Source organism: Truncatella angustata (genome assembly GCF_020726525.1).
Source record: "Truncatella angustata strain MPI-SDFR-AT-0073 chromosome Unknown BKA67scaffold_4, whole genome shotgun sequence".
Lineage (NCBI taxonomy): Eukaryota > Fungi > Ascomycota > Sordariomycetes > Amphisphaeriales > Sporocadaceae > Truncatella > Truncatella angustata.
In genome coordinates this window covers 534,608-561,592 of record NW_025763384.1, presented here as the reverse complement: position 1 = coordinate 561,592, position 26,985 = coordinate 534,608, and the positions used below count along the sequence as shown (strand labels likewise).

The following is a 26,985-nucleotide window of genomic DNA, read 5'->3' as shown; positions in this document are numbered from 1 at the left end:
AGGCGTGGCATCCCATCTGATATGTAAGAAACACATGGCATATCATCATTCAGCGGACTGGTGTTGGTCAGTCCGTTTACGAGGATAACAGAAGTCGAGCTGGAGACTATCATACTCTTTCCGAAACATGTCCGGTCAAGGGCTTTGTTCTTGCCGAAGAAAGCTCTGGAACACCGGCCATGGTTATTCTTATGGCCCCTTGGTTATACGTAGAGCCGAGTACCGTCAGAGTAGCAAGGCTATTCAAGTTTCCGTAGACGAACACTTTATATCACATCAAAAGCGGAAGGGAAAGCGTGACTTCCAAAGTGGTGTTAACAAGAATGGCACGCGACTGCGTTGATAGCTACTTGAATGAAAACCGCGGCAAACTTTTCGGCTGGGTACTGAAGCCTAATGGCGGTATTGTGTGACTGTTCATGTAATTGGCAAACGGCATAAGGTGTGACTTCGAAGGTGCTGGTTGACCTGCGCCTCGTCATCCCCCTGACATCATAGGCTATCTCGCATAGTCTGACTGGTGGAAGATGAGTTTCTACCGCCCCCTTTTGGGGCAGTCAGTATAGAAAACATTGCGTCTTGTGCTTGCTTTGCTCATGCACGGCACAGATGCCAGCGTCGAACTTCATAATCTGGGAGGCAGCGCATCGGAGTCCACTTACGGAGCCTTGAGTAAATATGAGCTGCGGTAAGGTAATAAAATTAGCGAGGGAGCTGGAAAGTGAGCATTTGGGTCCAAGCAGTAGTTGATTTCGGTGCAGACGTTGATCTTCCTGTAGCCCATGTGGCAGTTTAACCAGTGTGAAATGATACCACCGGACATATATTTAACGACCCCAGCGTGTGTGACGGCAGCAGTGGTGGAAAGGAACCATGGCGTTGAAGCTGCTTCGAAATACTATAAATGCTGGTATGTTCGACTAGAAATTATGCCCCATATCTCTGAAATGGCGGAGGCTAGCCCTGCTCTCTTATGCCCCTGGTGAGGATTAAAATTGCAGTGCAAAGATTTGCCACCTCGAGGCCGACCTTCATTCTTCAGGCCTTGGCGTTTTCGGGTACTTTGAGATGCCCACCTACTTCTGGGCAATTCAGACGTAATAACTTCTGAAGAATTTAAATGTTCACTCTCATAATAATTAATCAACACTGCGGAATAATACATGATTGTTTGGTGCTTAAATGATAAATGTAAGGAGCAAGAATGCCGCCATGGATTACGCTTTATCGTGAATAATGGAGCAATAGATTCGCGATCTCACAGCACAAGTTGGTCTTTTGTTTTGAATACAAGATTTTTCTATGATTTTAATCTATCTATGTGCAGTAATCCGTATTTCAATCTATATGGGCTGTGAGCGCTCCTTGATTATTATGCTAACCCGGAAATTAGCCTTCATGTGTAGTCTGCCGTGTTGTGATTTCATCACCTCCTCAGAATCAAGACAAGCCATGCGGCGATTCGGTAACCGACAACGATGGCCATCATTATCCCCACATTACGCCCTAGATGTCCGCTCTCGTATCCATACGAATCCAGGACGGCCTGGCCCTGTATCAAACACTGGTCTTCAAGCTCGCTTTCGAACATGCAGTGGCACCCTCCGGTAGCATCGCGGGCACACTCGTACGTTCTTTGGGCAAACTCGTTGACCATCATACCCTCAAAGACCCACTGCAACACGGAAATCAACATTTGTACGCCAAGTATGACATGCAACGGCCGCGACTTACTTTCTGATAATCCCAGTAGTGAAACACATATTTGTAGAAAACGTTGAGAATGTTGGGAGACACGAGGAAACCCCCAACGCTCATCCAAAGGCCGTTGGCAAACGCGACCAGGGCCAGCGAGATGACGAAAGATGGGAACAACGAGGTCATCAGGACTACCAGGGACTCCGCTGCGAGTAGATCGAGAAATAGCCACATGAGGTAAGTGAAGAATGCCGCTGCGTCTGGCCGGAAATTCGAGAGCCAATAGGAGATCACCGAGAAGATCACGGAAATGATGACTGCTGGATGTTAGTCACGGCTGAGAGACACAAGTGTGGAAAAGGAGAGTACTGACATAGGTAGGGTATTCCGATCAGGAAATTCGCAATCATCAGCTCGGTAGCGCCGTATAGACCGTTGAGATGCTCCTTGACATACTGTTGGCGGTCTTCGAGGAAAGCTGGTACGTAGGCAACTGCCATGAATGACATGAACGCAGAACCGAAGAACTTCCGAAAGTTAGTTTTTTTTATACTATTGTATAAATCATAGTATGTGCAGTTTTTTTAGGACTGTACTTACAATTCCATTAGTAATAGGTATGATTGACGACTGATCTGTGCCCAGTCGTAGCCATACCGTCCCCATCATGACTGCGAGGCCAAAGTACATGGCTACGCGTATGCCATAAGCCACGACATCGCGATAGCTTTTGATAAAGGACCGATGCAGGAGGGTCAGTATAATGCCCAACATGTTTGGCTTCTGTCGTGCATAATCGAACAACCGCTGACCGTCATCATCCTTCCCATCGATTCGTACCTGCACGATCTCAGCGTCCACTGCAGCACGCCCGGCCGACCTTTCCCAGGCATTCTGCAGGTGTTCGACCTTGTGCTGTGCCGAAGTTTTGTCAAGAGCAAAGTCTGTATTGACGAGCTCGAGCAGGTATTCGGCTACGTTTGTGTGTAGCGGAATCGGCTGTCCGGCTTGCGTATAGTGCCCGGCAACATGACTGACTGAACCAAAGTAATGTGTCTTGCCCTGGGAAAGGAGCAGAAGCTTATCGAAGAGATGGAAAGTTGAGGCAGAAGGCTGATGGATGCTAGCAATGACGATCAAATTGTTGCGTCTGGCGACCATTTTCAAGTAGTTGACCACTTCCCAGCTTGCAGCAGAGTCGAGGCCGCTAGTTGGTTCGTCCAGGAACAGGATTTTCGGACTTGTGATGAGTTGACTTGCGACGCCCACGCGTCTCTTCTGACCGCCGCTTATGCCTTTCCGTATAGGGGTTCCGATGATTGTGTTGCTCTGCTCACGCAGGCCGAAGGCGTCTAGGAGACCATCGATACGGGCCTCTCGTTCCTTTAACGGAAGGGAACTGCTTTTAGTCAGTGCAAATCACAAAAAGCGTTGCTGACCATTAGCATACCTCGAAGCCGTGGAGAGGCGAGAGGCGAACTCCAGTGTCTCTCTGACAGTGAGCGATCCTATCAGAGCATCCTCCTGTTCCACAAAACAACTTATTTCTCGAAACTTGGGCATAGGCACCTTTGAGCCATTGATAAGTACAGATCCGTTTGTGTTTTGTGTATTGGCATCTCGATGTGCGAGTATATTCAACAGTGTCGTTTTGCCACACCCAGATGGCCCCATGATCGCGCACAATTGGCCTAGCATACTTGTTAGCTCGGGGCTTGGATTCTTGTTTTCATATGAACGAGACTGACCGGCTCGGACAATGCCGCCAACATCTTCAACAATATTTTTTTGTGATTTCGTAGCTCTATCCTTCACGGAAACCGTCACATCCTGCCACGAAATGCTCTCGACGGAGGTATTCAGGATGTGGGCATCCACACCTTGCTCGATATCATAGAGATCAGTGCCTTTGGTACCGTCGTATATCTCCTCAAGAGTGTTGGAAAACATAGTTGTAGCTTATCCAATGATTTGTGAAGCAATATCAATAGGACTGTGTAGAACCAACAACCTTAATGCGCTCAGGACCTCCGGTGTGAGGAACGTTATGATTTTTACTGAAGAATTGATGTGCAGTACATACAGACTGCAGTTTTATATTTTCCTGCCCGAGGAATCGCCAAGGCTATCGCCAGCACTCGTAGGCGGATTCCTCTCATTTCATTTTTCCCCCCATTGGACGTGACAGGTCCCCGATATCACTCAGGTCAGCTGTAAGCGAGCTGACATAACACATCATCACGCGCGAGTGCCGCTTATCTAGTCAGCGTTAGAGACGTTACATTTCCTCCCATCCCAAGCGCATAGATCTGCCGCTATGGGTGGAATGGGCTGCCTGTAGATCCCCGGAAGGGTTAGGTTAGCATAGTCGGCGAGCCGATAATGCGGGGACTGTGCTCGCCGATAGCCCTCTTCATAGATATAGTGGAGGCCGAAATGAACGGCAATCCTCTACAATCCTAGGCATTTCAGGCCTATAACAAGTTCTTCTAGTAACTAAACCATGCGCAAGGGTCATCGTAATCGGATTAGTAAGTGGTGGTCATGTTTTTTTTTAAATTCCGTAGTCATAGAATACGTTACCTATGGCATGCAAGCCCTCAATCCCTCTCCAAATCCAGTCTGGAAGACCGCCACAATGATTATTGCCTGGCCACTCACTTGGTTACCTCACGCCAAAACAAGCCTCAGATGGCCATATGACGCAGTGTGTCGACGTTCAATCAAATAATTTTTCGCAAACACCTAGCACCGACCCATGGTGAGGACAAATCTCCAAATGTGGTGAACGGGTTCCAGTTTTAGCCACAACCTTAAGTAAGCTCCAGCGCGCATCACATCACCCCAAACGCTAGGCGCGGTCGCTAGACCATGCAGCAGAAGCCCAGCCATGACACAATCTAAATCCCGCTGACCACGCCAACCTTGCCCCAACGTCCTTACAAGGCGAGCGCTAGGAAACAGCCGTCCGAGGTAACTTCGCTGGGTGCATGTCATCGGCGAACTCTAAAGAGTGCGCCTCATGTCACCTATAAACTTACTTCAGCCTCTTACCTTTATTGCTGATCGCGGAGCCCTGTCGTTCGGCGCCCGAGGCGTTGGCCAGGGCTCTCGCTGTGTGTCTGCTTGGGCTGGCCCCTTGCAGCTACAGATTCACCATCAATCAGGAAATTCAAAAAGGGATAGCAGCAGCAGGACCGAAACTAAAGGCAGACAGAGGGTTCTGTACGATAGTACATTATCCTAAAATGCTCATAAAACTGACATGTAAAGCCCACAATTGGTAAGACCAAATCTATGCACCTGTCGACTTTTTGCTCTACCCGGCCACTATCCATTATGCCAGCACGTGATTCCTTTTGTGTGCACTTTCCAGCCATTAAAATAAGTGACATGTGTACCCCTTGTCACGTAATGCCGAACGCCGTAGCAGACTACAGTACACTGCACTCAGCCCATGAGGGTCCGATTATTTCCGATACTCAATGAAATCTTTTTGTCTTCGATTGGGAACTTCAATAGCTTGACGAGACTAGACAAGCCAGGTACCAATACTGAGTAGCGCCCCACTGCTTACGCGATGGTAGTAGTCGGCTGAAGCATTGTGTTGATCTCGCTCATGATAGTTTCGTCCGCAGCCATGCTGCTGATGATCTCATCCTGCGTGAAGCCAACGTAGAATTGGGCGTTGGTCTGTTGTGCGGCCTTCTTTGAGCGGTAGATCTCCTGGGCTACACCTCTGACTTGGCCCGATGCCCTTGCTGCCGCGGACCATACTGTGCTCAATTTGTTGAGGGCACCGATGTTAAGACGAATCAGTTGCCGAAGATCGTCGTCGTTATTGACGAACCAGAGCGCCCATTTGCTTAGATGCACAATCGAGGACATGGTCAGTACGCAAGTAAAAAAGTGCGTATGGCATGTGATCGGCACGGAATAGGTTACCATTTTACTGATCTCCGAGGCGGCCGTGACAATGTGGCGCGTGTGCGCGTTGAAACCATCGCCACTGCGGACCATCTGATACGGTGCACAGGAAGTCACATCTCGGGCCGGGGAAGAGTCCAGCTGGGAAAGTGGCTGATGTAGCATGATTGAACAACTACAAGAATAACTTGTCAGCAGCGATACATTCGTTGGATAGTAGAGGGACTTGCGCATGGTTGATCATCCAGGCCTGGAACATCATCTCATCTAATTTCATGTCTTTGTCCAGACAGTCCTTCTTAGAGGCTGGCAAATGCATACGCCAATTAGAGAGATGTGATTCCATTCGGTTGACATTGTCGTCTCCCGGAAACACACTCTCTGGGAGCCGCATCATGCGCCCAAGATTCCTCATGGATGCAACGCGGTATGCGAACGATGAGAACTGGTACTCCTCTCCACTGAAAATCTGGTCATCAAAGTCTTCAAGGAAGAGCGGCCGTGGAATTGACTGTCACTTTGAATCAGTACAAATAGTAGAGACTATCGGGGAGGGTGTACTCACTCCTGAGAGATATTGGTGCTCTTCACAGGGCAATCCCGCATCAGCCACTATGTCGAAGAGCAGAAAGTTGGTTTGCCGATGGACGCCGGCAACCATGCCATCCACAACGAACAGGTCCCACCATGTTCGTCGCCAGCTCTCTTCGAGCATCGGGTTACCTTGTCCATTGTTCGTCGCATATGATCTCTGGAAAAGCCCAATTTCGATAGCGATGCGCTCTATATCCCCAAGAAGTTCTCTGGCCCTTTCTTGCTGGCAGCTACCGTCCAAGGCAACCAACAAGATCAACATGGCCTGGATGAGGAAGCCATCTTTTGGAACCTCTGGCGCGTAGGCCAATCGCATGGCTTCCTCAAAATAGGTAGCACGAGCAGGGCCTACTTCGAAATACAGTGAACCTGCCCATCTCATTGCTGCTAGTAGGTGATCCAGGTTTCCCCCTTTCGCCATTCGCAGTAAATGCTCTTTTGGCAGAACAGCCGGATGACCGGGGTAGAAATGAAAATAGAACGAGTCAATGCATCGATCAGGTATGCTTTGGGGAGCTTTGTGTGGATTAATCTCAACCAAAACTCCGTTCGCGTCGATATATGGTTGTTGTCTATATAGCTGCATGCCAGATGGGCCAGGCGTGGCGCTCAACGCCGAGAAAGGCGTCTCCGGGATGCCCATAGCAGAATTGAACATCGCCAGACTTGGCGCTGCTGGTGTCGAGACACTTGCACCCAGTAACATTGGGCAAGATTCGCCGCTGCCATTGGATGTAGGTGAGCTTGAATCAGAAGCATGGCGCTTGTTCGGGTTCTGCGCGGTGTTTCTTCTGGGACCCTTGTAACCACGCCGCGAAGCGACATATTGACAAAATGTTTCGCTCGTGTGGCATCGGGAGCATGGATTCCCGCCATCACACTTCAGATGTTTGGAGCGCTTTCATGGTGAAATGTTAATCAGGCATACTTTCTAGGTGAACAAGCCAAAGTTGAACGAATTGCAACTCACACAAGCTAAACAAGCAGCAGGAACAGTTGCCGCTGACGGCTTCAGCTCGGCGCTTGCTGGTGTCGCTGTTACGGCAGCCGTTGATGAAGCCATGGTCGGCGGCGCGGCGCGTAGAGGCTCGGGCGGAAGTTCTCCATTCACGCCATTAGTGTACATCTGAGGTGGGCCGATTGGTGGTATATTGTGGCCCATACGAGTATAATCAGGCGAGTGGTTCATACTGAGTGGGTTGCATGGGAGAAGCGTCGTTAATCAAAGGTGCAATTAGTGTCCATATATCTGGGTAATAGATAGTGCACGAAGTTAGAGATGGAAATGCTTTAGACTCGGGGTGGTGCGAGGTGCGCGTGTGCTGCGATGTAAATGTTGCCGGCACATGCAGATGCAGACCCAGTTCGAGTTCGGGCTTTTTTGGAGGCCGCGGGGTCAAGATAGCCAGCAAACCTTCTTTTCGTTCCTCGCCCACGCCCCTAGAAGAGCCCAACGACAACAACAAGAACAGCCTTGATCGGTCACAATAGCTTACAGGGTCACCCTTGTCAAGCCCTGCCACCAGTATATGACCTTGGAGTCTTGAACCCCACGGACGCAGATCAGGGGATCTCAGCTCGTTCAGCACAGTGAGTGAACGCCAAACAGCACACCAATCGCGTCGACTCTGGGGCATGGATCTCAGCTGGATGGATGCCTTCCGGTCGTTCAAAGTACGAAGCTGTGTGGATATCGCAATGGTTGTCTCAAAGGTTGTTAGATAAGGCAGCCACTAACGTGCGCTGGAAGCAAGGGGGCCGTCCCGTCTGAACTCTGCCGAGTGGCACATATCAGGTATTTCGAGGACGATCGAAACTTGTCGTAAAATTTGATGCTACCTGGCGAGCTTTTGGATTGCTTATTGTGTGGCACCCACAGTCGTAGTGTCCTAGTGCTGGGATGAGGCCGAGCCTACCGAAAATCAGTACAGGGATTCAGCGGAATATTTGGTCTACCATTCCGAGATCTGATCGAATAGGATCGCCATACTTCGAACCATGTGGGAATATGCAGGGGCAACGATATTTGCTGAACTTATCCGCGTCACCTGAGACCTATACAGCACTCTCCACGAATGTTTGCCCCCGAGTCAGGTGTCAGGAGATCTGAAGGTTTGCCAGAATACATAGAGATAATCTAAGCTACAACTGTAGCTAGGTACATTAGTATAACGTCCCTGTAGGATCGATGTGCCAACCCTAAGCGAGCGGATCGTGCAGGCTCGTGCTGCTGAGAGGACAGCTGTATGCAGATCGCTGGTAGAGCTGAAAGCTGATATTAATAGTATAGTATTATGTACAGCACTCCTTTTCCATCCTCTTTCCAGGAATAGACACAATTCTGTTATCGGCACGGGGGATTCATTTTTTCCCATTGTCCTTATGATAACTAACGGCTAGGAACAATCTAAAAAACAACTAGACTAACAGCATTTGTCAGGCTAGTCGCAAGCGCCCGGCCGAAGAAGCCTCCGCCCCGCTGTTGGAGGCGCCACGGCGGGACCTTTGTGTTAACTTTTGTGTCGGGTTTGGGGCGATATGCTGAACTGGATCAGAGCCATTGATTATCCTTACCAGCCTCGGGTATCGCCAATCACACAAGCAAAGGAACCGCACGCACCATTTAGTACATCACGTCCCTTTCGATTTTGCAGTGTCACTTTGATGCAGCATTGAAAGCTGTGTGAGCTTGAACTTTCTGTACAGGGAACAATTGCACATTGTGGGAAACGGCTGGCAGCCAGTTGGCATTGTCTGTATATATGCTAGGGGGTGGTAGAAATCCCGTCCCTGCATGAGAAATTATCCGTAGCCTTCATGCAGCATCAGCGTCGTACAGTGATCAATAGTCGTGACGATACCGTCACACGAGTTTTCAAAATCTCACGGACACTCCGATATATCCTGTCGCAGGCTCGGACAGTGTCTGCATGACCAAGTTTAGAGCACCGACACTTGCGCTTGCGGGATCACGCACATAGACAAAGACGCTTCACCGAGGACCGCCATGGATCCTGTCAGTGCTGCTGGTCTGGCTATCGGAGTCGCCAGCATTGGTCTTCAAGTCTATACTGGGTGTGTTCAAGGTGACCAATGCAGATAATCAAGCGACCAATGCGTTCATACGTTGACTGCGAAGTAGGAATACAGCTACTAATCACAGCCAAGAACTTTCCCGAGGAGTATAAATATCTAAACCTGCGACTCCGTATGGAGCAGCAACGGCTGTTTGCCTGGAGTGAAACGTCTGGATTAGCTGATCTCGGCGGCAAAGGCCAACAAAAAATACTTGAGACCAATACTTTCACCCTTCACCGTACGACTGTTTTGGACTTACTTGTTCAAGTGCAGTGCCTCTTCAAAGAATTTCAGGATGACCAGAAGCGGTATCAAAGGCTTCAATCCGTGACCGGACCTGACGAGTCATTAGATAATCCAGAGCAGGATGCATTGGATGCCAATGTTCCCTTACCGCAAAGACGGCGGGACTTTATAAAAAAGGCTATGTTACAAATTAAGGAGAAGTCAGCAGAAGGTGCTCTCCGTCTTAGGTGGGCAACTTTCGACAAAGAGGGTTTCGAGAGACTGCTTTCCAAGTTCGCAGTACTCAATGACAATATGACAGACATTCTCGATGCTCAATTACAAGTCGAAATACATCATACTGTTCAGGATACGAACAGGGGCATGCTTCAACTACATCACAAAATTGCAGATTTGTCCCGTCTGGTTATGGCACTTAACTTGAAGCTGGACTCTAGCACTCCGCAGATACAACCGCCACTATCAAGTTCACAAAGAGAGGCAAGGGCGAAAGACGCGTCGGGGTTGGAGCAGCTCTCCCAATTAGCAAAATTTAAGGCTTTCAACGAGTCAATTGAGTCTAATACGTTCGCTTCTCCCGACGAAAAGGCTGCTTCGCATCTAGAGCTGGGAAACTTAGGCGAGCAGAGGAACCTGAAGTTGAATGCTCAGATGATCGAGATCAAACTAAACTCAGCGTTAGACGGGTCACAACGTTGCGAGGCGGTCTTGAAATACGCCAATGATACGCGGAAAGAAGTTTGGATTGAGTGGAAGGAATATGACCCACACATGCCAAACAGTGTTATGCCTCCGAAGCAGCTTATTTTGGGAAGGATCCAAAAACTTGCCGCACTGCTGCATCATCGCCCAAAACCTGAAGCATTTAGGACACCTCATTGTCTTGGGTTCTTTGACCAAGCAGACTGCAAAGATGAGGATAGCGACGATGATATTTCTAATTTACGACTCGGGCTGGTTTTCGAGCGACCTGAAGAAGACCAAATTCACAAAGAAATGCCTCCTGTGAGCCTCCGAGAGCTTTTGGAGCGCGACCCTAAAACATACCGCAGACCAAGTCTTACAGACAGAAGAAGCCTGGCTCTCGCTGTGAGCAATTGTGTGCTTGTAAGACAGATCTGGACGTAGCTCGAGATTATTACTAATGCTGCCGATAGAGTCTGCATTTAGCCAACTGGCTGCACAAATCTCTGCGGTCCGATAACATCATATTCTTCCGCACCAGCAAGGGGCACTTGGATTATAGCAAGCCATATATCTCCGGCTTTGATTTTTCCCGGCCGGCCAGGAAAGATGAGATGACCGAGATTGCCGGTGATGACGTTATGCACAACCTATATCGACACCCGCTAGTACAAAGTACGAATACTGATGAGCGACCACGATTCAAGAAAAGCTTCGACATTTACAGTATTGGAGTGCTTCTTGTAGAGATAGCACACTGGGCGACTGTAGAAGAAATACTCGGGATCAATTTGAAGGTAGCCCGTGGGCGACCGTCGACAATAGCAAGGGTACGAGACAAGCTGTTAACCGACGAGATGCGAGAGGAGTTGAGCGGATATATGGGCAAGATTTACGAGAAAGCAGCACGCCGTTGCATCGCTGGTGGCAAGTGGCTCAATTTGCTCGACACTGACGATGAGACTAATGATCAAGTGGCAAACACTTTATCACTTGCTTTTTACGAAAATGTTGTCAAGGAGCTGGAAAGTATAGTAGTGTAGACCTTGTGGTCAATGCTACCATTCACCTAGTCATGGGCATACACACTGAATGCAAACTTCTCACCACGGTCTTTGTAATCCCAGATCTTGCCAGCTGAGCAATATAAGTTTTCTAGGTAAGGCAGAATGTTTTAAGCAATTCCTCCCAACCCAGCCCCCCCCTTCCCCCGGGGATGTTTTATAGGGACTTACTAATGAGAGGAGATAGCGTAAAATCCGAGCTGGTTCACCGTGCTGTTGTATACATGTAAGTCTTGGTAGAATTTAGGTGGTTGTACCCATGATCCACCACAGACTCGAAATATTCCGATTGGGCATTTCAATCCTGATACCTTCTATTACTTTGCGAGGCACACTATGGCTCGAGTGACCATTTCGAATCTCATCGCCCACAGACTGCATGCTATAAATCCCAATTGATTTGCAACTATGTAAATTGAGGCAGTGCTGATTAGCGGTTGTGCGATGCAAGCATATTGATTCTCATAGTCAAGATTGAATTGAACTACCAATCGAGCTTGTGAACGAGAAACAGCAACATGACGAAATATGTTAGCAAGTGCATGGTGTGAACTTGTTGCTTTGCATTGCATGATGAGGCAACTCGTGCCCCAAATGACATGATCAAATCACATATCGCTGAGGTTAGCTGTGTGGGTATGCTGACCAATAGAGTTGCTCGGTAGCGGGGGTCTTTATCGCCGACTCAGGGATGCGAGTCCTGCATGTCAACGGTATCATCGACATCGAAGATAGCTTTCCTCCTTTAAACCTCTTTCAATTCATACATAACTGTTTGGAAGAGCAAGAGTTTTTAAGTTTCACAATGTCAGTTCAGAAGGTTCTTGGCGGGTGGTGGTCATCGTCGGCCAATCCCACCCTGAAAGGCCACCAGCTAGTCATCGTCGCCCCCACGCCGCCAGCGTCCGAGTGGGTGGAAAAGGTCAAGAAACAGCATTCGGGTCTCGACGTGGTGTACTACAACAAAAACCCATGGGGACTGGACCGCTCGGTGCCCGATGATATTGACTGGTCAAACGTTACGGTATTGTTGACGGGTCCATTGGTCCCGACTGTTGAGCAGGCGCCCAAGTTGGAGCTCGTGCAGCTCCAGAGCGCCGGCGCGAATTATTTGCTCGACAACCCGCTGTTCAAGGATTCTGATGTCGCCTTCTCAACGGCTAACGGAGTCCATGGGTAACATCTCCCTCTCTTGATGGGTGGTATTTTGGTGCGATGTTTCACTAACAGGTGAATAGCCCGCAGATCGCTGAGTGGGTCATTACCACTTATTTATCGCATCAGCATCATCGTGAGTCAGTCCCGCTAAACAACTTGAGATTACGCTGCTGACGAGTTTTCCAGTCCCGAAATACTACGATCATCAGAAGGCGGGCAAGTGGCAACGACTTCTAGATCCAGTCCAGGATGCGGTAAAAGCCCGAGTGTAAGCGGCATTTCACTGATATATGAAACGTTATGTTGAGCTAATGAATCTCAGTGGAATTCTTGGCTACGGTAGCATCGGCCGACAGGTCGCAAGGGTTGCCAAGGCGCTGGGTATGGATGTTATAGCATACACCAACGGCCGGCGCCCAACGCCCGAGTCGCGAAAAGACACTGGCTACATCGTCCCTGGAACTGGCGACGCAGAAGGAATCTTCCCCTCTAAATGGCTCTCAGGGGCTGACAACCAGTTTGAAGAGTTCTTGAGCTCTGATTTGGATTTACTCGTCGTGGCAGTTCCTCTGACTACCAGCACGAAAGGGTTGATTTCGGCACCTGAGTTCAAGCTTCTTGCCAAGAACAAGACTTTCCTTTCAAACATCGCTCGGGGACCTATCGTCGACTCGAAGGCCTTGACTGCTGCTTTGGATGAGGGTCTAATCCGAGGAGCGGCGCTGGATGTCACCGACCCGGAGCCTCTGCCAGATGGCGACCCGCTCTGGTTCAAACCGAACGTCATCATCACTCCCCACATCAGTGGTAACTCTAATGAGTACAACAAACGAGTGTATGATATCCTCGAATTGAACCTTCAACGGCTTGGGGATGGAAAGAAGGAGTTTGTCAACAAGGTCAATAAGAAGGAGGGTTACTAGTGGGCGAGCGTACAGTTTACACCTGAAATCTCATGATATCGCACTTCGAATCGGGTTTTAGTCACGAAATACCATATCAAGCGCATGGAGCATACGTATGAATAATATGTCGATTTGCACTCAAGGAAAACTGTATTCTGTCTTCGTTTTTGCACCAAATGGTACTCTGATCTCATTTGCAACCACGTATTGCTCAAAAGCATCCCAGTCACGTTATGTGTGCAGGTGACCCGCAACAGTCTCGATGTCCGTCTCGTCTTCCCTAAAGTAGAATGGGATCGTGCTCATGTCGGCACCACGCATGAGAGCCTGGCGCGGGCCGTCGATACAGTGGTCCAGGTACAGATCCGCAATGTCCTGGTCGACATGGTAGCGCTCTGCGAACGGGCGGTAGTGATCAGGCCAGATCTGCTTGCGAAGTTCGTCGAGACAGTGGAGCAAGTGGAACACGTCGAAGATGACTGCGTGGCAGCCAGGGTCTCCTGGGATTCCGATGGTCTGGTTGGCCAGTAAGGCTGCCTGCTCTTCTGGGACGCGTGTCATGTGTGTGTATAAGCCATACCAGGTCTTGTCCAACTCCGCCGATGGGCGAGCCTTAGAATTTTGAAACTTCTGTGAAGCCATTGGTGAAGATAACTTCTGTGTACTTGATGAAGTTTTGAGCGGGGGCTTTAGAATATCCAAAGGTCGGGGGGGGGGGTTTAAATCTCAGGTAATATCACGTAACCTGGGTTCGTAGTTGGACTCACAATAGCTCATTTGACTCTCTGTGACGGACACACCTTTCGTTGCGTATATGTGAAGATTGAGAAGTAGATGAGGAAGGACACTAACTTCCTCGTAGACAACATTGAAACTTCCCATACTCCGCAATTGTGCGAAGTCTCAAGGAAGGCCGGGAGACATAAAGACTAGGTGTGAGGAGCTTACGCTATAGAAAAAGATTTATCGTTTTAGACTGATTTTATTGATGGTAGCTACCTGAAGATCGTGTTTTATCCGTCGAGAATTTCGTTCTCCCAAACTTTTGACAAAATGTGGTCATATTGAGGCAACAGTTAGTGCTAATCATGTGAGGTTGTTGTCGTATTTTAGTATACATACCGTATTCCAATAAAAGTTGAATCACACGAGCATACTGAAGTGTTGACCATAGAAAACGCCGCTGGTGAGTATGCAAGGAATGATTGATATATCTGGCTGGCGAAAACCTCTTATCTATTTCCCCATGGTTTGAATTAGTTTGAATTATTGTGTGCAAGCTGGAAATCTTGGCCCTGGGGTATATGTCCCTTGCATCGAAGCAAGAGCAACACTAATACATTCAGATGGGAATGGCTATACATTCCAACACACCTCTGCCGTGATACTTCCTAGTTGTTACTATACTTTATGCTGCACGATAGGCGGTTGTAAAATAGGGAGATGTGATAAATATTACCTGTATAGATTAAGATACTACCGGAAGCTGATTATAGAACTGTATCCGTATAAGTAAGGGTATAAAATCTAGGAAACACTGAGGCTTTTGAGGTATCCCAGATCGAAATTTAGACTTCAATAACCGGATGTTAAGTTGTCTCAGTAAGTTTGACAAGTTTAAGGAGAATTTACTAGTCACCAACGCCGATCAACTCTACACAATCTTGGCGCTCTAATAACTTCACCCATGTTGACTGAGCAACTATTCCTTGTTTCGATATCTCAAGCGCCTAAAGTTCACAGTATCACAGTCGCATCAATGTTTTCCAGGTTGTGCCATATATTCTAAAGAACCATCTGCACTTAAAGTTAGATGCTGTAGCTACCAGCTTAACCGCATGATCCATGTCGGTCTCAAGTTGGCGAGGCTGCTCGCCTTTAGGCCCCACGTTTAATAAAAATAAGAAGGGAGTCTCTCACTTCAACAACGAAGCCACAGAGTAACCAAATTGGGCCACGCAGGATTCTAAAATCTGAGAGTGATTTTCAGTATTAACAATAGCCGTGATTTCCAGGATATATGGTTTCCCTATCATGGAACAGGCCATATGCGTGGGCTTACAAACAGAATATGCAATCACATATAGTGGAGCCTCACAGCTCACGTCATAGAATTCTGACCGGAGCCTCCCCTTCGTGATACTGCTAAAACTACACCGTACTCACGGGATCTGCGAGTCCTCGAACCCCATCACTTCCCTCCCTGCTCTAACAACCATTTCACGCCCTTGACAGTATCCTCAACGAATGTCCGGCTCGTCTCTAATCCCGGCCAGTTGGTCCAAAAGTAATGACCAAGCCCTTTGTATAGATCCAACTTCGTCTTGACCCCGGCTTCATCCTTCAAAATCCTCTCATAGATCAACGCTTCATCCCTCAGGGGATCCAGCCCACAAACCTGAAAATACGCCGGCGGTACCCCCTTATGCCCCCTTTCCGTCTTGCCATAATGGAACGGTACCATGAGCGGGGACTCTGGGTCAGCCTTCAAAATCTTCATCAGATTCTCTCCACCTTTGAGCTTCAGTACCGGATCAGTCGATGGCGTGACCGAGGGGTGGGACAGATAGTCGGGGCGGTATCTTTCGGGTATCTGGTCGGGCGGCAGGAAACAGGTGATGGCGGGCACGCAGAGGTACTGACCAGTCAGCGGAGGGCTGAGGTCCTCGTCGCGTGCCACGTGGGAAAGGACAGCGGCGATGTTGCCTCCGGCCGAGCCGCCGCCGACTAGGAAGCCTGCCAATGGATCGGCGCCGAGACAGGCGGCGTTCTCCGCTGCCTTTGTTCACATGCGTCCATATCAGTACACATGCACCACTACTGTACCAACTGAAAGATATACTAGGCGAGAAAGCTTACCCACTGCAAGGCGTCCCAAGAATCGTTGATCCACGTCGGGAAGGGGTGTTCCGGCGCGAGCCTGCAACACATGACCACGTTCAGCCACTCCGGAGAAAAGTCGAGCAAACATGTACAACCAACCGGCTGTACGAACTCACCGGTACTCGACGTTGACGCAAACAGCCCCCAGATCCCTCGCAAAGAGCCGGCAGTTGACCTCCTCGTCGCTCAGATCGCCCATACTCCAGCCGCCTTCATGGTACATGACGATAAGCGGCCGCCCCTTTTCGGCGTCGGGTGGCTTCGCCGGGGTGTAGATCCGGACGCGTATCTGTGCGCCCTTGCGGACAGGGATCATGCGGTCCTCCTCTTCAACCTCGTCCGGGATGGGTCCTGGCAGGTATCGGAGATGGTGTTTCTCGCGCAGCGTGGCGGCGCGATGGGCGCGTCTGGCAGAGTGGCTGTCTCTGCCATAGTACGGATCTGAGGGCTGGGGGTCTCTGATCGGGTTTTCCTCCAATTGCTGTTATGTCTTTTTGTCAGTCGCTTCGCTATCCATACGTGGTGAGAGAATGTTTTGGTAGGTTGACGCACAGCTAACAGTGCGGGGTCCGGGATGCGGTATGAAAGAAGTTCGTCTCGAGTGCGTGATCCCATGTTATTGATATCTATCCGGCCTTCTTTGCACGAAACACAAAAGTTGTTGAATCTCGTTCTTGCAATTAATGGAAGGTTTGCGTTTGCTGAACTCTGGGGTATGAAGTGACCTTACGTTATAGTCACCTCTCATTGTGAGGTTAGATGATCAAGCTCTCCACCCCGACGTCATACAATTAAATTCGTATAGGCCAGTTTCTTCTCAGGCATATGCAGATTCCCACTTACTTGAAGCTTTGCTCATGCAAGGTAATCAAATGTAGTGCACCCATCAGGGAGATTCGTCGCCCTCTATGATACGTTGAAGGTCAGTATGGCTTGCGTCGAATCAAGTCACCCAACCAGTGACAACGGTTCACTGACGAAGGATTAATTATATGCATGCACAATACACGGCAATGTATAAGTACTTGGTTTCGAGAGCCACCGGTAAGTTCCTTTTAATTATTTACGCCGTGAAAATGCCTCCTGGAGAGCCAACCCTCATGCCAATGCAGTCCGTTATAAGCCGAAAATGCAGAGGGTCCATCAAGGACCAACCTCATGGTAAGAACCGATACCTGAACGCCTATCCTAAAGCCAGATTCGGGATCTCTTCCGCAGTATCACAGCTTCGCTCTTGGTGTCTAGTAAACCCACGCATGCTTCTCTTTCCTCCTGTACAAAAACATGCAGACGCTCTCTACTGCCATAAAATAGACCGCTTTATGCGAATTCTTCGCCATGGTCCCCGCTAACATGGGCTCAAACAAAATAAGGGGGGATCTCTCTCATCGCATAAATACACAAACATGATCACCCTCGAAAACAAAGTTGTTCCTTCCAAAAACGCCGTGACGCTATGCTCCTCAACATCAGAATATGATGGTCGTGACAATGCTGTGATATTGTGAGATGTGCGTAAAAATAGCACGAATGCAAAAGGGGTATGTATGCCGAACCAACAGCCGATGGCTGAAAGGGGTTGAAGATAAAGATGGTCAAGCATCGGCTGATCACGAAAGCGTCCGGCCGCTTGTGATCGTCTGCACGCTTGGAGTTCGAGGTGTAGCAAGGCTTGGTCGAACAGCCGATGTTGTGCTGTAGTCCCCAACAAAAGTAGCGGGTCGACTTGATTCCCAGCTCTCCTCGTTGAGAACAGTCAAGTATCCATTTCCTACCTGGTCTCGCAGTGTCTCTATTTTCTGCCGGTAGATTTCGCCACTTGTGCTCCAATCTTGAGTGTCTTTGGATGCCTGGAATGGGGCGTTTGAGAAAGTAGGAAGTTCTGGATTTCCAATACTCGTGTTTATACGAGGAACTTCAGCAGTATTGAGAGGGGCCATCGGTCTTGACTCGCTCACACCTGCTTTCTGAGACTCTTGGTGTTGTGAAATACGATAGTTGCTCTCTACGCCAGCTCCGATGACGCCTCCGGCTGCCAACTCTTTGATGTCAATAGTCTGACTGGGTGTCGTGGCCAAGTCAACTATTCTACGTTTCGGTGTCCGCTTTCGTCGCGTTGAGCTGGTGTTGATCTCGCTGGCGACGGCTTTGGGTTGTGGCCTCTCCTTCCTGATTGCAGCTGCTTCTCTCGGCGTATCGTAAATAATTGTGGGCTTACTCACGTCGACTGCTGGCAATTCTGGTACAGGTGGTCTGACCACTGGGACAGCGGCGGGGATAGCAACCCGTTCCACGAGGTATTTCTTTTCCGAGTAGGTTGGGCCGGAAGCATCGATGATAACATCCTCGGTGTAACCAGGCGTTCTCCGGAACAGATTGAATATTGTCACACGATAATCGCGGTGCGTGCGTGTAAAGGGATTGCCCTCAACCCATATCTCCCGAATCTCCGGAATACCAGTCAGGCGCGCTATTTCCAATGGATCCGTCAAACGGTTGTCCCGAAGGTCGAGTCTTTCTAGTGGGTATAGCTTTTCAATACCGGCGATAGACTGCAGACGGTTGGCACGCAGGTTCAGGGCCGTAATGGCTGGCAGAGGATTGCGCGTCAAAGAGTGTAGCGAATCTATCATGCAGTGAGACAAATTTAGAGCACGGAGAGCAGTAAGAGTTGCCAGGCTGTCGGGGATCTGAGTAAAGAGGTTTGTAGACAGATCCAAGGAGTACAGCGTATTCGCCAACGGAGCAAGACTTGGCGCGGGAATAGCAGTCATAGAGTTGTCTGCAAGACTAAGATGCTTCAAGAAACGCCATTTTGACGCTGGGAGAATGCCCATAGCTAACAGGTTTGAAGTACTGTTCCGAGCATTGTGCCATGAATCAGACAGGCTGGAGTGCGAACTGCCAGAACCGGAGCGCCTAACCTTATAGGAATGCCTAGTCGTAGCTGGAGTGGTATGATGACGGGAGCTTATGGGGCGTGAAGGGGAATGGCTTCGTGGACGACCAGACTTATTCGGAGATTGTGGTATATCGGTCTCAATTCTAGCAACTGACGGACGTCGACTGCCACTCGGCGAAGAGGAATCCGTACCGACCGAGCCGACTGGGAGATCTCCAATCGAGCTGTGCGGGTTGGGCGATCCCGGCGTGGACCCAGACCTGTGCAACTCAGCGTGCTGCAATGTAGGACTTCTTCGGGGGCTGGGATTAGTGGCCGTCGGCGAGTGTTGGGCCTTGCCCGTCCGACGCCGTCGCTTGTCCATGTCATCCAGAACAATGTCAATGAGAATATCTGCAGGGTCATCGATACCGGCTCTTTTCAAGGTCAGAGATCGGAGTTGGTCAGCAAGGCGGTCCCAGCCGAAGAATTGCCTGTAATCAATACCACTGATCTCCAATGCCTGCAGGTTCTTAAAGACGTATAGGGGGACAGCAGAGTCAAAGGGGAACTCTTCGTAGCCACGTATTAGCCTAGCACGCCAATCGGGTGCCAATCTGAGACACGGTATCTTGGTGAAAGCTGAGTAGAGATACTTCATGTCCGCAGCAAGGGCTGCCTTCTGCTTCTCCTCTCTTGCTGCGGATATGCCCGAACCAATGCCAAAGCTTGCCCAGAGAGCTGACATGCCAGACATGACGCTTCTAACGCTCGAGACTGATCGGATAGATGCAACATCAGCACTGCGGGTTCGTGAAGAAGGGTTGAGGAATGACACGTAGTTGGCCGAGCTTGAAGCATCATGTAAATTCTCCAAGCGGACCTTCATCGGACCAACATTGATGCCCAGTTCTTCGAAGCGAGAGAGGAGATAGAATAGGTGGTGTGGCGTAAGCGCCAACTTGGCGGGCTTCAGGCTTGAGGAGGTGAAGCTGAAGGAACCAAGCGACAGAGCAGCAGCGAGTCCTCCAGCAGATGTGGAGGAGGAGGTTGAAGGTCGTTCAGGCACGGGACCTAGTGATTGAGGGGTCGGCAGAACCGACACGCTTTGTGAGGCGCCATGCCTGGAGGCATTTGACTGTCTTCGAAACTGCAAAGCGTTGGCCAGCGCTTTCTCGTGCGTGCGCACGAAGCCGGCCAGCTGCTTGATGAAGAAATCCCCGTCCTCTGAATCCATCGTTCTCGTTTAGGACGACATGAGGTGTGTTTGTTTCGTGAGGTGTTGGAATCGGGAGAGGAGAATTTGTCGACTTCTCGTAACAGAAAAGGCCGCCCAATCAGGTAAGATGTCTATAGTCCAACAGTCGAGTATGCTGGCGGGCAAGTGATGTTCTGGGTTGAAGAAGACCCTGTAAAAGTGATATTGTCAGCCGCCGCACGTGAAAATGATGGGCATCGCTGGCCTGCATGTCAAGCTAAAAAAGGTGTGATTGTGAGAGTCAGGTCGTTCGCCCAGAATATGCAGCTCTCGTAGGCCAAGTATTGTCAGAAGCATGTGTATGACTAAGATGGCTGCTGCCCATGACTCGCAAGGTTCGAGGCAGCCGCCGAGTCTTATAGGCCGGTTTTGGGGGTGCTTCTTGCTCTCTGCCTTTTTGCCCGTTGATACCGTTGGACGTTGGCGTAGGCGTAGGCATAGGCGTAAGCGTCGGTGTATGAGGTGAGGCAGTTAGGGTTTCGTCAACGAGCGACAAGTCTCGCACAATATCACACAAGCTGCGACCGACACATGGAACGGGCGACAGACGATGGCTCAGGGCAGGGGCAAAGGTACTTGTGGTAGGTAGTGCAGCAGGGCGGCGGAGATGAGGCAACTCTCGTGTGCATTCCAGAATCAAAAGCAGTATCACAACAGGCGCGAAGATAGGGATTCGAGGCGAAGATAGGCGAACATGCGAACACGCCAGTTCAGGCTGGCGAGGGCGGGGGTAGTGCTGGAATACATACTGAGAAGAATTAAAAAGCCACGGGCGCAAGACCAGCTGACTTTGTACAGAGACGGCGATAGCGATCTCTGGATCGTGCAGAGCACAGGAGGGGGGGGGGTATTAAAGGCGAAGGGAGAGAAGCCGTCGAGGTGTAATGAAAGGGGATGACTCCTGTCCTTGTCCCTCGTCCTAATCCGAACTCTAGAGCCCTCTTCTCGCAAGTGCAAACGTAGCAACCACCAAGTCGGAAGAGTGGTGGGCTGGGAGGATCGTGAGAATGCTTCTGCTTCTGCTTCTGCGTCTGCTTTCGCTCCAGCTCCAGCTTTGCGGCGGGTCGCAGAGGGAAATATAACAAAAAGAGTCGAAAAAGAACGGCGGTCCACTGCCAATCAGAGCCCCACATTCACTAGGCTAGCACAGTTCGACTTCTCGGTCACAAATGCTGGACCTAGTGCTGGGCTAAGGTGGGTGCTGCAGCTGGGATGGGCGAGCAAAAAGTGGGTAGTGGGCTCAGCGACTGATATGAGATACGCTGTACAGGTACATGCTCCCGCCAACGGCGTCGCATTTGCTCATTACAGCGCCCGAGCCTGTAGCGGACCTGCTCTGGCTTTAGTGGACTGCCAGCGGGGCCTCCAGCGGGTAGCCGACGGCGTCCCCTGGAACCACCCCACGATCCGACTCTTGCTCGCAGCCCGACAAAGTAGCGAGACTTTGTGGGACACGCATTGGCGGCAAAGAGTCAGATGGCACCATGAGGTGACCAACCAATAGGTCAGTCTGCTCCCTCAACGGGCCAATAATCGGCAACTGTTGATGTCGCAGTAGCACTTGCAGCCTCCTCCACTGCAGCCATTACATGCAAGTCTGAGTTGAGTTAAGGCCTCCTTGGTTCTCATGGATACCTTGCCGCGCCCATCGAGTTCTCACTCACTGCATCCAGTCGGGACGACATGTAGGCGTAATCTGAAGTTCGAGTCTCTCTCTCCTACTAGCCATACTTATACGCCTGGTTTTGCGTCTTGTTGCGTTTCAAAACAATCAACAAGAGGTAGGAAATCCCGCCGACTAATATTCAACAATGCTCCAGCAACCAGCCGCCTTGACCGGGCCCCCATGTTCAGATAGCTCAAAGGTCCGCTCCAAGTAGTCTTGAGGGCCCCGGCTCCTCGCGAGTTGCGATGGGTGTGTGCCACCCTTGCTGATAACGAACGCTTCCTAGACTTTTAGCATGTCACCCTCAACACCCACATGAGTTGCACAATTGTCACGATGGCTTCTCCATGTCAACACCTGCTCTTACATAGTACCATAGGTACTGAGTAACGGCCCACAATGTCCTCAGCTGCCTCATTCAACCGCCTCATCACTGGCATACTGCACGTTATCGTTAAGTGGTTCGCGATGCTTATCCCCTAGGTAGTAGCGCATACGTAACTGCAATGGGTTTTTCTACAGACGCGTCCGGGAGCATTGTTTATCTAACTGCTGATATTTTGTTTCTTTGTCTCTAGCTTCCGACTCGGACATTGCATTTACTAGCATTTACTATAGCGAACATCATGCACGGCCATTCAAGTGGCTGCTCGTAATTTGGCGAACGCCCCAGGCATAGCATGGTCGTTATTAAAGTCCCACGCCGACGACGAATCCCCGCTAGGGAATCCAGGTCGTGCAACCTCACCGCAGATGCCTGCACGCAGTAGAATGTGGTTATATGTGAGTATGAAAATGCAGCGGTCGCTTTCAGTCGTGTGAGCCGTGTCTGGATAAACGACCAGTCAGAAGTCGCAAATGAGTATCCGAAGTTTTGACAGGTCCTTCATGCGCGATATGTATTTGAGGTTCCGATGTTTATTTTACCTATCGGCCACAAACTCAGAGCACTACGCTACTCTAGTGCTTGAATGGCCCTTGTCCTTCATCTCAAAATTCAGGGTCCCCTAGTCAGCAGTCATGGGACCCTTCATCTTCCTTCGCTGAAAACACCAGGGTTTGTCGCCAATCTTGGCGACATGGATCATCCACACTTTTCAGCTTCCGAGTCTGTGCGCTCATAGACTTTTTTTTTTACAACACCAAGCCGCTCCCGAGCAGAACAGCGACCCAGAGGAATACGCATCGGCTACAGCCATCAAATGCGAGGCATCGGCCATATTCAGCCTGCCGACACACGCATTCCTCTACAGTTGAAAATATACGGAGTGTCACCTCAAATACTGCTCAACTCATATGAATTAATCCCCTCTTTTGGGACGCGTGTCTCTATCCAAGGTTTGGGCCATTCCGTTTCGCGCCGATCTGCCTTGCTGATCCGCTGCCACTTGACTGATTGCTGGTCTTGGCTACGATCCAATGCCAACTTCTAACCGCCTCATGAGAGTCTTGGGCACCAATCACTATCATGGGAATCTTCAGAAATGGGCATATCACTGCCGAAATATCCATTCCTCAGCTTCATGACAATCAAACTGTCACCTTTGGGGGCAATTATGTCATACTCCACATCCGCCTGACAAAACAGTCTCTGATTGGGATACCGTCGCTAAATAAGCCTCTTCCACTCGCGAAAATGGAACGGCTCAATGTCATACTGCTTCAAAACCCCACTAAACTACTGCGAGTCTCTTCTCTTCCCTTTCCACGCATCTTCCAAATGGGTAAGGTTTCGACGTTGAAGTTTGGTTTCATAGCATCATGGCGGGGCAGGGAGGGGTTGGGCGGTCCTTTGGAGGGGTACATGTTCGCCAACTTCAGTAGCCGCTCTTTTGGCCATCAGTATTGAAAGAGATGACATTCTGGCAGATATTCGAGCAGCAGGTATGAGGTCGGACAAATATCTTACGATCACTGCTTAGCGCTGCTTAGGCGGAAACATCATGACTGACAGATGTTCTGTTCCACAACAGGTGAATTGAGCGTTGGTCATGTTTCATCGATAAGATTAGAGGCGAAATAAATCCGTGTAGTTTGCCTTTTGTTGTCAACAAGCGACTCAATCAAGCCCAACGTCTCATAACTTTCTTCACTTCATGCGCAATCCAACTTAAAATGCCAATATGAACTTCAGTCTGTGAATCAAACTTCTGTACGGCCCATATCGTCGACCGGTGTGAATTTCGAAGAAAGGAGCAGCTGGACGAAGTGCATCGTTTCGACTTGAGACATCCCTAACCTTCTGAAGTTGATGGTTGCTGGTGGCCAGTTGATGACCACCAGCCTCGCAGTTTACAAACAGGTCTTACTAAGATCAACTTCCGCCTACCACGACCAGATGGCCGGCCCTTTCGCTAGTTCTCTTTGCTTGACTCTAGTTCCTAGTGTACCAGATGCCTGCCGCATCTCAGTTCCTTCGCAAGCGCACTGAGTGTTCCGATAAGGCGATGTTCTCCCTCAACACGAAACTCGACGAAAGAGAAGACTTGAGTCGAAGTGAGACATCTCTCAAGCATTGCAACGCCGACAGCATGGAATGGCTGGGATCCTGTAAGTTGATGTGCCAGCCGGAAGCTGGCGGGCACAGAACCGGCAGGATATGGGATACACTGCAGCAAAGGTGTGCGGCTGATAGGCATGATTGGTTGGTTTATAGGCACGCTCTGGACCTACTTGCATGGCGAGATATTCAGTGGACATTGCATGAACATTGTACAAGATAAAACCAAAGATCACAGAGCTTTGGTCTGCCTGTGTAGCAGCAACTGACCGTGCAACAAGCACCGGTCACACCTTACCATTGACTCCTCCAGAAGTCTGACTGTCCTCAACACATTCCTCCGTAGGTATTTGGCCCACGAGCAGCATGGTATGTTACGACCAGAGGCGCAATCCGAAACGGTGAATATAAACCGGTAACTATCGGGTGGCATCGCCATTCTGACGAGGGAATTGTGGTTTTACCTACTAATTGGGAAATTTGGAAAGCAGCTCAAACTCTGGTTGCAGCTCGCTTGGCTTGAAACGGTTAATCGTCATCGCACTTGTTAACTACATGGTTATAGCTCGTCTATCGTGTCCAAGACTATCGATGATCTTATTTGCTATGTTTCACATGAAAACTAAGTCTGCTAAGTCAGCAACTCCTGGCGCTACCGGCGGCAGTTTTGGCAATCAAGAAAATACTGTCAAAAGCTCGAGCAGATGCCCCGCACTGGAATCGGACTAGACTAAAGCCAATGGAGTACATACAAGCAGAAGCATCGTCCGTCCGAAAATAACGTATTCCCCACTAGCAGTTTATGGTATGGAGTGGATTGGATTGGATTGGATGGGTGTGTTCTCCTCGGGTTGCCCAAAATCGTTCTCCCGCAACCAAGTAATGAAGGATGAAAAATTTGGCGATACGCCAATTTCTTTGCTCACCGCTTCCACCGAGAACCCAAACGAAGAAGACCCCCCGTCGTGGTACATACTTTGGTCATGTCGTGCATGCATCCTATGCACTTTTGCTGAAAGAATTGAGATGTGATGAGCTACGAGGCCAGGCTGCAGAAGAAAAGGCACACCATTCGACAATGTCGAGAAGGTCGGTTCAGGCCGGTGGGCACTACCATGAGGCGGATCGTGTGGGATCGTGTCGGTCGTCAATTGTTTGCTTCCTAAATCCGACGACTGGTGAGCTGCTAGGTTCGATGACTGGGGCCCTGGTCTTGGATCTGTCCCTTCGTGCATATCGTCTAGCGACGAATCAGGTAAGTGCTGTGGTAAATCGTGGCTCACTAAAAGGTCTCAGCGATCGCGTGGGGAAATTCTTCGACGTATGAAACAGTTGACAACGACCATAAAGCTGGGAGCAGTCATCCAGCGTAGCGCAAGGTCGACTCTAATTTTTCCAAAAGCAAATCAACACAGAGGGTTGCGTGTTCTCTTCTGCTAATGACTCGAGGCTGCCGCTCATGCTTAACATCCCTCGATGCAGTACGAATCGATTGGCCTGTTGCTTGACCGCTCAGGGCTACATTGAGTCCATTCGAACCTTTCTGCTCCCGGCAGGGTACAATGCCAACTCGTAGGGACATATTTCAACATCTTGTAGTACTGCCGTGCGCCACCCACCCAAAACATCGTCCTTACGAAGCGGGCCAGAGTACAACCCGAGATGCACCGTAGTACTAACTTCGACAAATTTCAGCACTCGAGACTATTTACGCCCATGGTGGCGTCTCACCGACAACGTAATCCAGCCGCAAGTAGCTACACTGCAGATATGAGGCTGTTTACAAATACTCACCCTGCCAGCTGCCGTTGCAAGGCCACTCGTGGCGGTTAATTAAGGGACTACCTGCACGGGCCCGGAAAAGAGAAACGGACGTGGTGCGATTCGGATGTATCTTACCATGCATACTCTATCGGTGATGAGATTTGAGGCCAGCTTTGAAGATGTATCGCCGATGGACATTCCGAAGCCCTTTTCCATATCACGAATATGCCCTTCGGTTTGAATGCACCATGACTGGAAAACTACGAGGGAGCACACGACTGTAATTCCTGACCAGAAGTAGATAATTGTTTTGAGCGGCAAAAGTGCTTTGCAAGATTCTCCAAGATAGGGGTCTGACACAAATGAAATGCGCACTGCGTAGCAGGTGTATCATCATTATCATGATTGTATCAGTAAATAAAATAATACATCGATGATCTCCGCCGGATCTGGTTTAAAGTCGCCGCTCTCCGGGCGCCAGTAAAGCTTAATCTCCCGCATCTTCTCCGGGCCTTGTATTGGATTTGGATCAACCATTCAGTCAAAGGGTCGGGGCGATATGTGCACAGCCATTGTTTGAGCCTCTTCCGCATACTACACGCTAGTCTAGGCCAAATAGTAATGGTTGATTATTCTCAATTCCAAAATTGGTTTTACCCCTGCTCGGATCTGATAAAAC

The 26,985-nt window shown here is 49.7% G+C and overlaps 8 protein-coding genes across 8 annotated transcripts; 3 read left to right on the top strand and 5 right to left on the bottom strand.

The window, feature by feature from the left end:
• Positions 1-1,426: 1,426 nt before the first annotated feature.
• BKA67DRAFT_517666 (P-loop containing nucleoside triphosphate hydrolase protein) lies at positions 1,427-3,648 on the bottom strand (the record flags this gene model as incomplete). The annotated part of the gene is made up of 6 exons (XM_046097925.1): positions 1,427-1,675; positions 1,735-2,015; positions 2,072-2,225; positions 2,299-3,097; positions 3,149-3,389; positions 3,447-3,648. The coding sequence occupies 6 exons, from the start codon at positions 3,646-3,648 to the stop codon at positions 1,427-1,429; spliced, it is 1,926 nt and encodes a 641-aa protein (XP_045958137.1).
• Positions 3,649-5,271: 1,623 nt separating this feature from the next.
• Positions 5,272-7,282, bottom strand: BKA67DRAFT_517347 (N-terminal binuclear Zn cluster-containing/DNA binding domain-containing protein; the record flags this gene model as incomplete). The annotated part of the gene is given in 4 exon segments (XM_046097894.1): positions 5,272-5,800; positions 5,814-6,136; positions 6,191-7,117; positions 7,190-7,282. The coding sequence occupies 4 exon segments, from the start codon at positions 7,280-7,282 to the stop codon at positions 5,272-5,274; spliced, it is 1,872 nt and encodes a 623-aa protein (XP_045958136.1).
• A 1,944-nt stretch (positions 7,283-9,226) lies between these two features.
• BKA67DRAFT_517806 (prion-inhibition and propagation-domain-containing protein) lies at positions 9,227-11,270 on the top strand (the record flags this gene model as incomplete). The annotated part of the gene is made up of 3 exons (XM_046097943.1): positions 9,227-9,305; positions 9,359-10,650; positions 10,701-11,270. The coding sequence occupies 3 exons, from the start codon at positions 9,227-9,229 to the stop codon at positions 11,268-11,270; spliced, it is 1,941 nt and encodes a 646-aa protein (XP_045958135.1).
• A 738-nt stretch (positions 11,271-12,008) lies between these two features.
• On the top strand, positions 12,009-13,554 carry BKA67DRAFT_563413 (uncharacterized protein). Its single transcript, XM_046102663.1, has 4 exons — positions 12,009-12,467; positions 12,530-12,582; positions 12,636-12,717; positions 12,772-13,554. Exons 1-4 carry the CDS (start codon positions 12,097-12,099, stop codon positions 13,370-13,372), a joined length of 1,107 nt encoding a protein of 368 aa, XP_045958134.1. The 5' UTR covers positions 12,009-12,096; the 3' UTR covers positions 13,373-13,554.
• A 31-nt stretch (positions 13,555-13,585) lies between these two features.
• Positions 13,586-13,996, bottom strand: BKA67DRAFT_658201 (uncharacterized protein; the record flags this gene model as incomplete). Its single annotated transcript, XM_046107242.1, has 1 exon — positions 13,586-13,996. One exon carries the CDS (start codon positions 13,994-13,996, stop codon positions 13,586-13,588), a length of 411 nt encoding a protein of 136 aa, XP_045958133.1.
• A 1,296-nt stretch (positions 13,997-15,292) lies between these two features.
• Positions 15,293-17,194, bottom strand: BKA67DRAFT_645669 (lipase 2). Its single transcript, XM_046105886.1, has 4 exons — positions 16,790-17,194; positions 16,354-16,718; positions 16,214-16,274; positions 15,293-16,133 (listed from the first exon to the last, which is right to left on the bottom strand). The coding sequence occupies exons 1-4, from the start codon at positions 16,850-16,852 to the stop codon at positions 15,546-15,548; spliced, it is 1,077 nt and encodes a 358-aa protein (XP_045958132.1). The 5' UTR covers positions 16,853-17,194; the 3' UTR covers positions 15,293-15,545.
• A 653-nt stretch (positions 17,195-17,847) lies between these two features.
• Positions 17,848-20,355, bottom strand: BKA67DRAFT_658199 (uncharacterized protein; the record flags this gene model as incomplete). The annotated part of the gene is made up of 1 exon (XM_046107241.1): positions 17,848-20,355. One exon carries the CDS (start codon positions 20,353-20,355, stop codon positions 17,848-17,850), a length of 2,508 nt encoding a protein of 835 aa, XP_045958131.1.
• Positions 20,356-20,926: 571 nt separating this feature from the next.
• On the top strand, positions 20,927-22,116 carry BKA67DRAFT_690967 (uncharacterized protein; the record flags this gene model as incomplete). The annotated part of the gene is made up of 3 exons (XM_046109157.1): positions 20,927-20,957; positions 21,312-21,880; positions 21,935-22,116. The coding sequence occupies 2 exons, from the start codon at positions 20,927-20,929 to the stop codon at positions 21,878-21,880; spliced, it is 600 nt and encodes a 199-aa protein (XP_045958130.1). The 3' UTR covers positions 21,935-22,116.
• Positions 22,117-26,985: the final 4,869 nt, after the last annotated feature.

Excerpts from the sequence above, each read along its gene's own strand:
- BKA67DRAFT_563413 (XM_046102663.1), top strand. The coding sequence starts at position 12,097 with ATGTCAGTTCAGAAGGTTCTTGGCGGGTGGTGGTCATCGTCGGCCAAT. Across the intron at positions 12,468-12,529 it reads ACGGCTAACGGAGTCCATGG|CCCGCAGATCGCTGAGTGGG; the intron begins GTAACATCTCCC and ends ACAGGTGAATAG. Across the intron at positions 12,718-12,771 it reads GATGCGGTAAAAGCCCGAGT|TGGAATTCTTGGCTACGGTA; the intron begins GTAAGCGGCATT and ends AATGAATCTCAG.
- BKA67DRAFT_645669 (XM_046105886.1), bottom strand. The coding sequence starts at position 16,852 with ATGGGATCACGCACTCGAGACGAACTTCTTTCATACCGCATCCCGGAC. Across the intron at positions 16,275-16,353 it reads TGCGTCAACGTCGAGTACCG|GCTCGCGCCGGAACACCCCT; the intron begins GTGAGTTCGTAC and ends CATGTGTTGCAG. Across the intron at positions 16,134-16,213 it reads CTTGGGACGCCTTGCAGTGG|GCAGCGGAGAACGCCGCCTG; the intron begins GTAAGCTTTCTC and ends ATGTGAACAAAG.